The sequence below is a fragment of the Macrosteles quadrilineatus genome, unplaced genomic scaffold (assembly GCF_028750875.1).
Source record: "Macrosteles quadrilineatus isolate MER2022 unplaced genomic scaffold, UCM_ALF_1.0 Scaffold_3__2_contigs__length_128488019, whole genome shotgun sequence".
NCBI lineage: Eukaryota > Metazoa > Arthropoda > Insecta > Hemiptera > Cicadellidae > Macrosteles > Macrosteles quadrilineatus.
Genome location: NW_026542596.1, coordinates 82335352 through 82346647, shown reverse-complemented (window position 1 = coordinate 82346647; position 11296 = coordinate 82335352). Strand labels below are relative to the sequence as shown.

General features: G+C 36.1%; 1 protein-coding gene across 1 annotated transcript in view; it reads right to left on the bottom strand.

Moving 5' to 3' along the window:
* Positions 1-10687: 10687 nt before the first annotated feature.
* LOC128989329 (uncharacterized) overlaps positions 10688-11296 on the bottom strand; it is a 510234-nt gene continuing 509625 nt past the window's right edge. Inside the window, exon 30 of the mRNA XM_054411209.1 lies at positions 10688-10741. Within this exon, the coding sequence (XP_054267184.1) occupies positions 10688-10741 (54 nt within the window). The remainder of the gene's footprint in view (positions 10742-11296) is intronic.

The following is an 11296-nucleotide window of genomic DNA, read 5'->3' as shown; positions in this document are numbered from 1 at the left end:
TTCAACTATGTTATGCACTACTCGTACCGACACGACTAAAACAAGTGAGTCACAGCGTAAAATGAATACAAAGATGTAAAACAATGCCAATGTATATACACGACACTAGGCGCGGCCGAGTGTATGTACATAAATATGTATCGGCGAATGACACATACAAGTACAACACGTCACTAGGGTCACTGACACAGCGATTACAAGCTACAAGCTACTGCTTAGCTACATTCATCTATTGCTTGTGTTGCAAGACCCAATATAGGTTCCGACATAAAGTAACATAAGGCTAGTTGGAGTATTAAAGTTATTAAGAATAAAGCAGCTTCCAAAAACTCAGTTTTATTTTCGTTACAACTTCAAATATACAACTAGGTGTAACAACTAGGCGTTCTATTAATCCAGGATTGAATGCAAAAATGAAGATGTTACATTGAACCACCGACAGATTGCGCTAAAGTAAACTACTAATTTCTGTAAACGCCAACTTTTATACAAAACCAAACTGAAAAGACAAATTTTTGTATGATAAAGCATATTTTATGTCATATCAACAAGCATAGTAAGAACTAAGGAAGAAAATACACTTTTATACTATAACAAATTATGTGGGAGGCTCACTAAAATAATACAAAGTATATTTTTGATGAAAAAAATCTCTAACTTGTCCATATAGTCAATATTTCTACCTCAGTATCCAATTAAATATTGTGGATATTCATCTCAGACAACATGGAAATGAAAAGTGTTAACCTTGAAACATACTCCGCATTAACAGCATTGGCCACTCACAACTTGAATGCGAATATGGCGAATGACAGTTGTCAAATACAGAGACAACATGAGCAGTATCAACGACTGGCCATGACGGTGCGTGGTACAGGATTCTCATATAAATGTGATCAGAGTCAATTTTTGAATACACTAAACTTATTTAAATTATATTTAACTTTTAGATGGATTTTTGACGTTTTAATGACGTCACGAGGAGAGAAGGGACAACATAATCAACAGAAACGTGTAAACGGCAAAGCATTAGTTACAAATTTGGTTCCGCTCATCTTGCGACCTCGGCCTTTACGATTAAATAACGAGGAAGTGTGTTTGGAGATAATTAAAAACCATTATAGAAACCGCAGTGTTAAAGAGTACTTAAGATAACTAAGTGTTAAGTGTGTAGTAGACATTATTTCCGCGTTTTGTTTCATATATAGTTCATAAAAAATACTTAAAACAGATCACAGAACAAATCATAAGAACGGAAAGTAAATTAAATGCGTCTAATAATACTTAAAACATAAATTAATTATATGTACACTTGTACTAACGGCAAATACATATGAAAGATGAATATCTGCCTATTGGACCTGATGATGGTTGGAATGTCCAAATCGAAATCGATTGCCATTACCATCTTTCATACAGTCTTGTTAAAACAGTACAGGTGTAAATGTATGTTTTAAGTGCTACTAGCCATATTATTTACTTTCCATAGTATTAATAACACTTACTATGCTGATTCTTATAATCAGCATAGTAAGTGTTATTAATTAAACAAAGTATTAAAAAATATATATAAATTTAACTGCATATGAAAGATTGAAAAGCTGCAAGTACGATTTGAATCGTACACCGATATTCAACCCTACGTCTCTTGTCCTTTTATTATCTCACTCTATCGTCTTAGGCATGGATGTATGTATCCAAACTTTGAATATTATGATCGTGGAGTAACTGATGTTGCACATGCGGAATATAAAACAGTTTTCACGGGGATACTAAAGACTTTGCAAACAAAAATTAAACTACCGGGATGTTTTAAACGAGTTCCTTTTACCGGACTATACACCTCTACCATAGGTAGTCTTCATATAGTAGAGGTGTATAGTCAATGCTTTTACTGGTCCAATCATGAATTTGCATTAATAAGGGTCTCCTATTGTCTCCAATATCACATCTATCCCGGAGTTTGGAAGTGTTACACGATGTCCAAAATATAATTTTTGAGCTGTCTCACGACGTCCAATATAAACTATTTTACGGTTGCACGACGTCCAAATCTCATGATGTCCAAAAGTACACTAACTGCAAGAAACATAGTCTTTCTACAAGCTTTGGACATCATGGGATTGGCCGTGCATCATCGCACTTAATACTATAAAAAACTTAAGTAGCACTACGTCAAGCCGCGATCAGTTGCACGCCGTCCAATAGTCAGCGCTGTTGCACGACATCCAATAGTCAGCGCTGTTGCACGACGTCCAATAGTCAGCGCTCCTGCATAAAGCTCCTGCATAAGGAGTAGGCAAGATTAGGTTAAAGATTAAATTTGATGGGTTAGGTTAGTATGCACTACAGATGGTAAAACAGTAATCATAGTGGCCCTCTGGACGTCGCGCAACTGGCAGCGGCTTTGGACGTGGTAACTGTTACTTTTTTAAGAGTGTTAATTAAGTGCGCTATTTCACGACGACCAATCTCATGACGTCCAGAGCTTGTAGAAAGACTATGTGTGTTGCAGTTACTGTAATCTTGGACATGGTGAGATTTGGACGTCATGGAACAGTCAAATATTTTATATTGGACGTCGTGAAACAGGTCAAAAGTTTTATTTAGGACGTTGTGACACTGACTTATATCATTGGACGTCGTGCAATGCATCCTGATGTTTGACAGTAGATTCTAGTACTCCAGTACTCCAGGAGTAACAAGGGAACGCGCAGAGGACTCAGGAGGAGTTGCGATGCTATTGTGTAAATGGACCGATTACTACAGAGCACAGTGAAAGTGTGAGAACTCCCCGCCTCGCCGCGCCTTTGTCTAACCTTCCTAGGATCTGGAGGACTACACGAGCACACAGTCATTACCATGCTGGTGACAACCCTTCGGCTTGGCGCACTGGAGTCTCGATAACAAATAGCACAGAATAAAGAGTAGACCTGCTTCCTCTTTTCTTTATTCTGTGCTAATATAATTAGTGGTGTCAATTTATTGCAGACTGTAGTAAACGATTGCCTCAAACTAAGTTCTAGAACAGCCCCAGAGAGCTCATCAAGAACTACAAGTCACGATAATGTCACGTCATGACGACTGCCTTCAAGTTGCATAACACTTCCAACAGAACGTACTTTAAAGATAAAAATGAATGCATAGTCTTGAGATCGTCGTGACGTCCAACTTGTAGAACACTATCCCAAGTTACGATAACCACAATTCTTCCTGGCCACCCCCAAAGAACCAATATTTTCGTGACCAATCTTACCGACGATGAATTTGAACAATATCCTGACATAAATGATCCACAGTACTTTTTGGACAGCGTTATTTGAAAGTGCAAATATTTGGCTTTTATAGAAACTTGAGTTCTCAATTCTTAGTTAGGTTAGATTATGCGGCTCACTTAGCCGCTAGAGTTTGTAATCTTTTATCATTTATTCATGCCTCACCCGCTAAATATAGTCGAAATGTTTATCCATTAGTAATAAGTTGCCTTTCTTAACCTTCCTGAAAATGATGACAGCATACTGGGTCCGTTTCCAGCCATTCTGACTATAGAGGCCTAGACAATACCCAAAGGTTGACCGCGGAATTTTCAATCACAATGGTAAAAACCAATGCACAACGTTTCAGTATTAGTCCAATCATATAAGGAATTTCCCAGGAAAAAAATCCCGAAGATTTTTTCTCAGTGGTTTCTTATGTATATTTTGGCGCTGAATCCGATTTTAAACTTTGCCACCTCGTCAGAGGTGAGCTAACTTCAGAAATCGCGAAAAACTAATAAAATACTGTACTTGTTTTACTTTTTTGCGTATAACTAACAAACGGAGTATTTTTTTTGCAATAACTGTCATTTACTAAATTAAAGTACACTAAATTCCCTACAATATACGTACAATAACTTTATTTCTACGATGTTCCAAACTGACGCTAGAGCGCGCTCAAAATTCATCATTTTCTTTTACCTATATGAAAACGTAGGAAACACCATTATAAATCCTTGAATTAGTCACCCAACGAACTCTATTTGATGAATATTGATTATTTTATAATTATATGGTATCATTAGGTCACATTTAGTGGTAAAAAAATTTAAGTGATGTTTATAGTCCGTAACCATAGCAATAAATAAATAACAAAACAATTATCAATTTAAACTAGAGGACCCATGCCGCTCCGCAGCGTTAAAATAAATACTAGTGTCCCTGTTGCTCGGATTCGAGCAATTGCTAAGTATTACAGGCGTTATTTTAAAACGAATATCAACCAAGTCAGCAAATATTTGTAGCAAACTATTAAATTAACAAACTTATTGACTGTTTACAATTGACATATGATATTCTTCTCACTTTTGATTTCTGACAACAGCTGGAGTTTCATAACAATTTTTGTTTCCAATGTTAATCTTATGGAGAAATACGAAACTTTAAAGGGCTCCAGGGCCTTACTCTCTCATTATTTCCCTAAAAAGAAAGTTTCCTGCACAACTTCACGTTACGCTCTTTCCAATGACACCAAAAACATGACAATCGGTTCAGTAGTTTCGAAGGAGTAATTGTCACAAAAAAATCTGCTTGCGTATTAAATAAGTATAGATAATATTCGAGAAATAATCAAATTTATGATTTTTGATTGAACAATACAGTATCTTATTCGCTTAAATAAAAGCCAATATTTCACTAAAAGTTCTTAGACCAAAATATATAGGATTATATAATTATAACTGGTGAAATACATCTTAAATTGATGTAAGAATTCGAAAATAATCAAATTATGTTTTTTAGTCGAGTACAGTAGGTAAATATATGCCGATGCTTGATGTGAAATATTTGCATGCATGGCATCAATTTGTGACCTAAATCATTAAAATCGGCCGGGTAGAAGAGCCAAACGAACTCGGAAAAGAGAAACCAAATTTAACTCCTATAAGAAATACATGGAGAGCAAATTTCGTTTTCATATAAGCCGAGTGGGATTATAGATAAATATATGCCGATGCTTGATGGCAAATCTGTGCGTGCATACCTTCAATTTGAGAACTCAATCATGAAAATCGGTTGGTAGGAGAGCCAAACGAACTTGGAAAAGAGAAACCAAATTTAACTCCCATAATAAATACATGGAGATCAAATTTCGTTTTCATATAAGCCGAGTGGGATTATAGATAAATATATGCCGATGCTTGATGGCTAATCTGTGCATGCATACCTTCCATTTAAGACCTCAATCATGTTAATCGGTCGGGTAGAAGAGCCAAACGTAGTCGGAAAAGAAAAACCATTTTTTTTTATATATAAGATACCTTTGAAAATTATTATTATTTAAATCAATGTATCAATTATAAATATAGTTTAATATGCTGGGGCTGCAGTATAGATACCATTTTCTCCATATATGTACATGATATAGATAGTATCTTTATAAAATGTACACACTATATACTGAAAATAGACAGAGATGTTGACTGAAATGCTATAGACGAACTTCTATTTATTAAATTAACATGTACAACTATAACTTTTATTTTCCTATTTTCTCCTCACTCGTCGTCTTTATTTTCTTGACTGGCTAGGGGTCCTCGGATGTGGGCTGAGCTTTGAGATAGATGTTCTGTAGAAGGACCTGGGATGTTGTCCTCATCCAAGGGAACGTCTTCCACTTCATCATCTACGATGGTTGGTTCGGAGTTGGAGCGGTTCCCCTCACATTTCCCACATATTTTTGAGCAAAAGAGCCCTACTCGTCGGCAGCCGCAGTTACCTTCTTGCATGAGCATGCCTCCAGTTTCAAGAGAGCATCTGGGGCTGGGCTCCGTAAGGTAGTAATAGGAACAAATGAGTTTGCAGTCTTTCTCCAGCCCCAATCCTCGGGTGACAACTTCTTTCTTGAACTTGGTAAAGCACCCTCTGGGAGTGTTGTTCAGCAGCAGCTTCAGTTGGTAGAAGAGATAATATATTACCATTCATCTTATAAGCTGATGTAATACAACTCTTGAATCGCAGCTTATTCAGCTTGTTAGTGATATGGTTACCACCCTACAAGGCCACCAAGAGTCTCTCCCCTGCCTCGGTAATTTCGTTTGTTGTTGAATTGGAATTAGATAACCGGCAAAGATAGGTATAGAGGTCGTTATATCTTATAACTGTATTATGACTCGACGTCCGCTCTATTCCAACAAGGTACTAAAGACACTAAAGACAGTCAAGAAAATAAAGACGGCAAGTGAGGTAAAAAAAGTAAAATAAAACTATAGTTGTACATGTTAATTTAATAAATAGAAGCTCGTCTACAGCATTTCAGTCAACATCCCTGTCTATTTTCTGTATATAGTGTGTCCATTTATAATGATACTAGCTATATAATGTACATATATGGAGAAAATGTTATCCATACTGCAGCCTTAGCATATTATACTATATTTTTAATCGACCCTATGATTTATAATAATAATTTTCAAATGTATTTAAATTGAAAATTGTTTTCTTATTTTTTATGCTATGGTTACCGACTATAAACTTCACTTACATTTTTTACCACTAAATGTGACCTAATGATACCATATAATTATAAAATAATCAATATTCATCAAATAGAGTTCGTTGGGTGACTAATTCAAGGATTTATAATGGTGTTTCCTACGTTTTCTAATAGGTAAAAGAAAATGATGAATTTTGAGCGCGCTCTAGCGTCAGTTTGGAACATCATAGAAATAAAGTTATTGTACGTATATTGTAGGGAATTTAGTGTACTTTAATTTAGTAAATGACAGTTATTGCAAAAAAATACTCCGTTTGTTAGTTATACGCAAAAAAGTAAAACAAGTACAGTATTTTATTAGTTTTTTGCGATTTCTGAAGTTAGCTCACCTCTGGCGAGGTGGCAAAGTTTAAAATCGGATTCAGCACCAAAAAATACATAAGAAACCACTGAGAAAAAAACTTCGGGAATTTTTTCCTGAAAACATATTCTTTTTTCCTCATATGCTTGGACTAATCTGGAATCCCTTCCTCAACAATGACCCAACCCAACCAACAATGATCTCCAAACAAAGAATACCTGTAGGTTTAAACAGAGTTTTTTACATTAACAAATGTTGGAGTAGAAGGTGCAAATGAATGACACATTACACGTATGTAAAAGTCCCACTGTCATGAGGCTCACATTACCGTACGAAACCGAGTTTCACGGTTCCCGGTTACAAGGCCGAGGTGTTGGTTTCTCGACATGAATGAGCCGAGTTTCTGGCGATAATGTGCACGAGTCCAGAACCGGTCGCCCCAGGATTACACGCACTGTGAGGTTGTAGTGAATGGGAGATGAAAGGCATGGAGTCCGGAGTAGAAATAGTGAAATGATTACATAATAGAGAGGATGCCGAGGAGTAGATTAGAGATTAGTGTTTAGTAGAACACTTTCAGTGACTGTACGTACGGCCACATTATATTATTTTAAAAGTAATGTTTCCTCGCAATAAAATACACCATATATTTTCTTTTATAGCAATTGGCTGACTATACTTGATTTGTAGTACATCTCAATGAATCCTACTACTGCACCTGCAACTTTCGCCTTCCCCCCTCTCGTCTTTACCAAAAGTTGTGATTACTGGTTAATAATCTTCTTCGGGATATTAAGCCACACGATTGATTGCGCTTTATTTTACAATAATCCTACACTTGTATTCTGTTTTCATACGCCCAATAGTTCAATATAAAATAAATTATAGATGATAAGGGTAAATTCTGTTCTGTGAAATCCACTTTTCCCTGTCAAAACTCAGGTTCAGTCACGATTTGTTTTTCTTTGCAGAAATAAGGATGCCGTTGACGAATAAAGAACACATTATAACATTTGCCTACATTATTTTGATTTGATTTATTTAAAACGAAAATGAAAAACGGCAAGTCTTATATGATAATCGTCAAGAAAGTCCGAGTCCAGTATTTGATGCGTCAAAACTTTTTTAAGTTTTCAATAAGTAATAACTATAAATATTTCAACAAATAACTAGTTCCATATTGGTTTTTTAAAGTATAAAACTCGTTTATTTGAACCCAGCTAATAATTTGATTTGGTTTGATTCAAAGTATAACGCGATGCTGATTGCTATGCAGTCTTGCGCTGCATGAAGACAGCAGTACAAAGTGGTAAAAAATCAGTTAGTACGTTCTTGAACGATCTTATGAAGATCAGTGAATGTGCAAGTTATTGACCGACAAGAGGCAGGTCTTCGACCGACTGCCTTTCTACTGGTCTGGTGTTTTGGCAAAACATGTTTACAAACGACACCAGTTTGGCACAAGCCCTGCTAAGATGACTTAGCAAAACAACTTCAATCGCGATAGAAATAGCAGAGCGATTAATAACCTGTATGCATTCGATATTTGTAAATTCCAACAGAGACCTCAACATATCAAACACTACTTCAATACTATACAGTATACTACACAATACTATGTCACATGATCTTCCTTATAGAATATACTGTTAATTTTGACATACACTATAACAGAAAACTGGGTACGGTAAACAAAATCAAATATTTATGTAAAAAAGCTTTGAACAGAGGCCGAAATATGGTAATTAATCCAGCATAATGTTACTCATCATATAGTATACTCCACTGTCGATGTATTCATCGAATATTATTCAAATTTATCTTAATGTTGTGTGCAAACGTCTCATACTCTAAATCCCACCATACTGTTCATATTCCTTGATTTTTCTATTAATTGTACACGCCATGCTTAACTCCCCCAATCCCAAGTGCCTGTCGTACTGATTGATCAGTACTGACTGACGTGACTTTTACCTGCTGTCTTTCATAGTCGATCCTTATTATCAATGTCTAGGCTTACGATGGACCATTTACAGTGAGGCTAATTCCTCAACACCATCATACGCAATTGTGGTTGTCTACTCAACAAGTGAAGCAAAGGTAAATTTTATAGTTAAGTTTCTCTAGTAGTCTATCTTATTAATTACACCTTAAACTTTCAAAAGGTCACATACATGGGTGCCTATTTGCAACCAACACCTAGTCACATAATGTGACAATGGCGCTGCGACAACATATTCCACACATTATTGGCATTAGCTTCACATGAGCGTTACATAAGGTTACGTAACATGGCTCAAACTCTAGGAAAACACGCGTTACGCAACCACATTGACAATATCATCGCGGTGACATGGGTGACGTCTGACGTCACTGAGTGAGAAGTGATTGTCTTTGATGATATGTGATGTGTCTTCTTATGTTGTCATCACAGATAATCGGTTGTAGAGTAGAGGAAAAGTGTTTTGGTAGGGTACTTAAAGTAAGAAATGGGCGAAAATGTTTACCTACGACCGTTTAGTAGCCGTTTCAGTTCAGTTCTTAGAAAAGTTTCACATAACAGAATTGTTTACTTTCATAACAGCATAGTTTTACTTAACAACAAGGGTAACGGACCAATGAGGTTCAAGGATCGAGAGAGAAAAAGTAAAATTGTAATGATTCGAACTCCAACTAATCAGCTGTTCAGGCCAATTTAATTATTGAATGGTGCAATAATTAGTGTTTGGTACAATGTTTCGTTGCATCACTATCAGAGGAAATGAGTGGTTATAAACGAAAACATAACCTCTCTTAGAAGTTAAGAGTAGTGATTTTTAGTAATTAAAACTTTGTCATAGGTAAAGTAGTGTACGCAACTCGCGTAAATAGTGTCAACGACACTCGTAGAAGTTTTTAAGGCACTCGCAACGGCTCTTACCTCAAATTTTCTACTCGTGTCGTTAACGATATCTTTGCGCAATCATTGTGTAAACTACAGTTATACTATAAACTTAGATTGAACAACTTAATAACAACACTGATTTAAATGACTTCAGTAAGATATTGCCTCAGAGAAACAGGTTCATGTAGAGATTATTCTACTAGAGATGCGCTAATCTACATTCAATTCAATCTGCAATAAATTAATTTCTCAGAGACCTAACTGATTGGTATTGCCTATCGTCTCATCCATTTTGCAGACAAGCATTTCTAATTAGATATACACTAGGATTAACACAAAGTGAGTGGCTGGTAGACGGGTTTGAGGACGACACTTCTGTCCGAGGAATCAGGGTTAAAATCTCGCCTATCACCATTGACTTTGGATACATAATAAGGCCGTTTAGGCTACATAAAGTTGTAGAGGTAGATTGTCTATTTGAGAAACAAAAGGGATTTTGAACGAGGAGAAAAAGTTTTACAATCGTGACATGTAGTATTCTTTGTTTGAAGTTCATTGGTGCTGATGGTGAGTTAATGTTGTTCAAAGGTTTATTGCGGACATTTTCCATCACGGTGGTAAAAAAAAATACACCAGTACACACCGTGTACAGTAATACAGTGTATTGTTTTTTACCATCGTGATAGAAAATGTTCGCAATAAACCTTTGAACAACATGTAGTATTCACTAGAAGAAACAAAACACTATTTAATTGTATATATGCCTTAAACTAGTAACTAATCAACCATTCTGAGAAAAGTTATGTTTGTACAGTAGGAACAAATTATGGCGTATTGAAATTGCACAAATCAATACGCTTCTTTTACCAAAGTGAAAAAGCTTCTTCTGTTACGTGTCTACATCTAATCACAGAGCAAGGAGAGGCAGGTAAGATCTCTTTGATACGTGTACTAATATTCAAACAATAGACTCAAGCGAAGATCGGAACAATGGTTTCACAACTGAGTGTCCACGAGCTGTAGAGCTACAATGTCAAGTAGAGGACAAACGATTCAGTGATGCTGCGATGAAGATCACTGATGCTCCACATCCTTCGCTCACATTGATTGTAAACTATACATCTCTCATTGGATTCTTTATCTTCGTCATTGTGTAGTATTATAGATTAAAGCGTAGACACTACTACTTCTTTATAATCTATTGTAGTATCAAGTAACTAACTAAACATCGGACATACAAAAATGTTTGGTGCTATATCACGAAGACAAAGTATTATTTACATCGTTGAACTGTCAACGGTTGGAAGCGGAGTGAGTGTCGTCCTATTTTTTCCCGTGGGGATTAACTGTCAAAACCGTAAGATAGGCCCGAGTGCCATTTGACTCCCCAGAGCGTAATACTGATTCAAGGAAGTGGTATTAGTGGAAGGGGGTGTAGTGGGCAGTATGTAACGGATACCGGGCACAGTTTATTAACTGAACTGCCCTAATATCGATTGTAAATATCGATCCGATTAGTAAACCTTCATTTAATATTTTCATGATCAGCAAGTTTGCTTAGATTAAGTTTTATTTTATCC